General features: G+C 47.2%; 1 protein-coding gene across 1 annotated transcript; it reads right to left on the bottom strand.

The window, feature by feature from the left end:
• Positions 1 to 268: 268 nt before the first annotated feature.
• On the bottom strand, positions 269 to 1162 carry Pmar_PMAR000289 (DNA-directed RNA polymerase II largest subunit, putative; the record flags this gene model as incomplete). Its single annotated transcript, XM_002775928.1, has 5 exons — positions 269 to 503; positions 552 to 706; positions 750 to 845; positions 893 to 982; positions 1056 to 1162. Coding segments are annotated over 5 exons (683 nt in total), but the record flags the coding sequence as incomplete, so codon positions are not given.
• Between the last annotated feature and the right edge of the window lie 302 nt (positions 1163 to 1464).

The raw sequence follows: 1464 nt of genomic DNA, 5'->3' as shown, positions 1-1464 counted from the left end.
ATCCTACCACGCGAAGTGGGGATCATCATCAAACTGGTGTACATATACATAGATAATCCTACCACGCGAAGTGGGGATCATCATCAAACTGGTGTACATATACATAGATAATCCTACCACGCGAAGTGGGGATCATCATCGAATTAATGTACATATATAGATAAGCATACCACGCCTGCATCGTGAGGAGTCGAAATCGTCCTCTGGCAACTCCTAATATCTAAAAACGACCAAGTTGAGATGGGAAGGCCGATGACGATAAACCTACTCCACCTCCACCAGCTGCCTGTCTTCCCCCAGAATAGATGTGCGAACATCTGGATGAAATAGGATCTGGGTATACAACGTGATTTTCCCCAAACACACCATTGCTATCGTCGATCATATACGCCACAGTTAGCACCTGCTTGGCCTTGGCATCATCAGAGGCATAGCCCGGATGCAGATACACCTTCCTACTGGGAGTTTTCAAGTTCTTAGCAACTTTAATGATCTCTTTAAGTCTATAGCAACAACATTAGTTCAAACAATGGTCTCGGTACCGATCCCACCTTGGAAATCCCAGAGTGACATTGTTGTTACAAACACCGGCGAGATGGAAAGTGTTCAAAGTCATCTGGGTGGCGGGCTCTCCAATACTCTGCGCCGCGATGGTGCCAACACCCTCCTCAGCAGCAACTAGGGCCTTCTCGAATCTTTGCTCCACCTGATCATAAGGTCACCTCCCAGTTCCTCCCTACTAACATCACCTCTCCCAACAGCCAATCGACTGCCCTCTGCCCGAGTCTATTCCTTTCCAATAGCTTTCTGGACGCTAGATGGTATCGTAGATGGGATTGGAGGACCTGCCCAGTACAATGACTCAACCCTATAGTGAAGTAGAGACACCTACCACTGCGGCGTTATGCTGAGCCTCCCACCCTAGGATTTGGTCATCAGTAAGGCCTCGAATGACCCTTAGCCTATCCAGGGCCTCCTCCACCTTCTAGACGACCTCTTGAGGAGGATAGAACTAGAATGAAACCATTAGCAGTTATTCTCTTGTTGAATGCTACATCAGGATCCAATTCAGCTGGGAAGAGGTAGTGGCACTGGTCAATCAACCTCCTCACATTGATGGGAACACGCTGTCGTGATTCGCCATCCTTATACACCTTCGTACCTAATCCAATACCACTCCTTCCCATCATCATCATCACCAAGTTGATATTCATCCGAAGTTGATATTTCATGAACCTTACGGAGGGGGACACCATAAGAGACACTCCACCATCCAATCCGAATAACCTTCTGAACACATACGAATAAATACGCCGTGATTCGCTACATAGTTACTCACTTATATAGCCGGGCAATGAATCGCTATATGAGTGATTTGCCCTGACCTGTTGGTAACACTGTTAGACACGACTCTCCCCTAAGCGGCAAAGCAATAACTGTGCAGGTCAATCAACATCCACTCGT

The sequence above is a fragment of the Perkinsus marinus genome (assembly GCF_000006405.1).
Source record: "Perkinsus marinus ATCC 50983 genomic scaffold scf_1104296955200, whole genome shotgun sequence".
Lineage (NCBI taxonomy): Eukaryota > Perkinsozoa > Perkinsida > Perkinsidae > Perkinsus > Perkinsus marinus.
The sequence above is the reverse complement of the archived record's forward strand: the minus strand, read 5'-3'. Positions and strand labels throughout refer to the sequence as shown.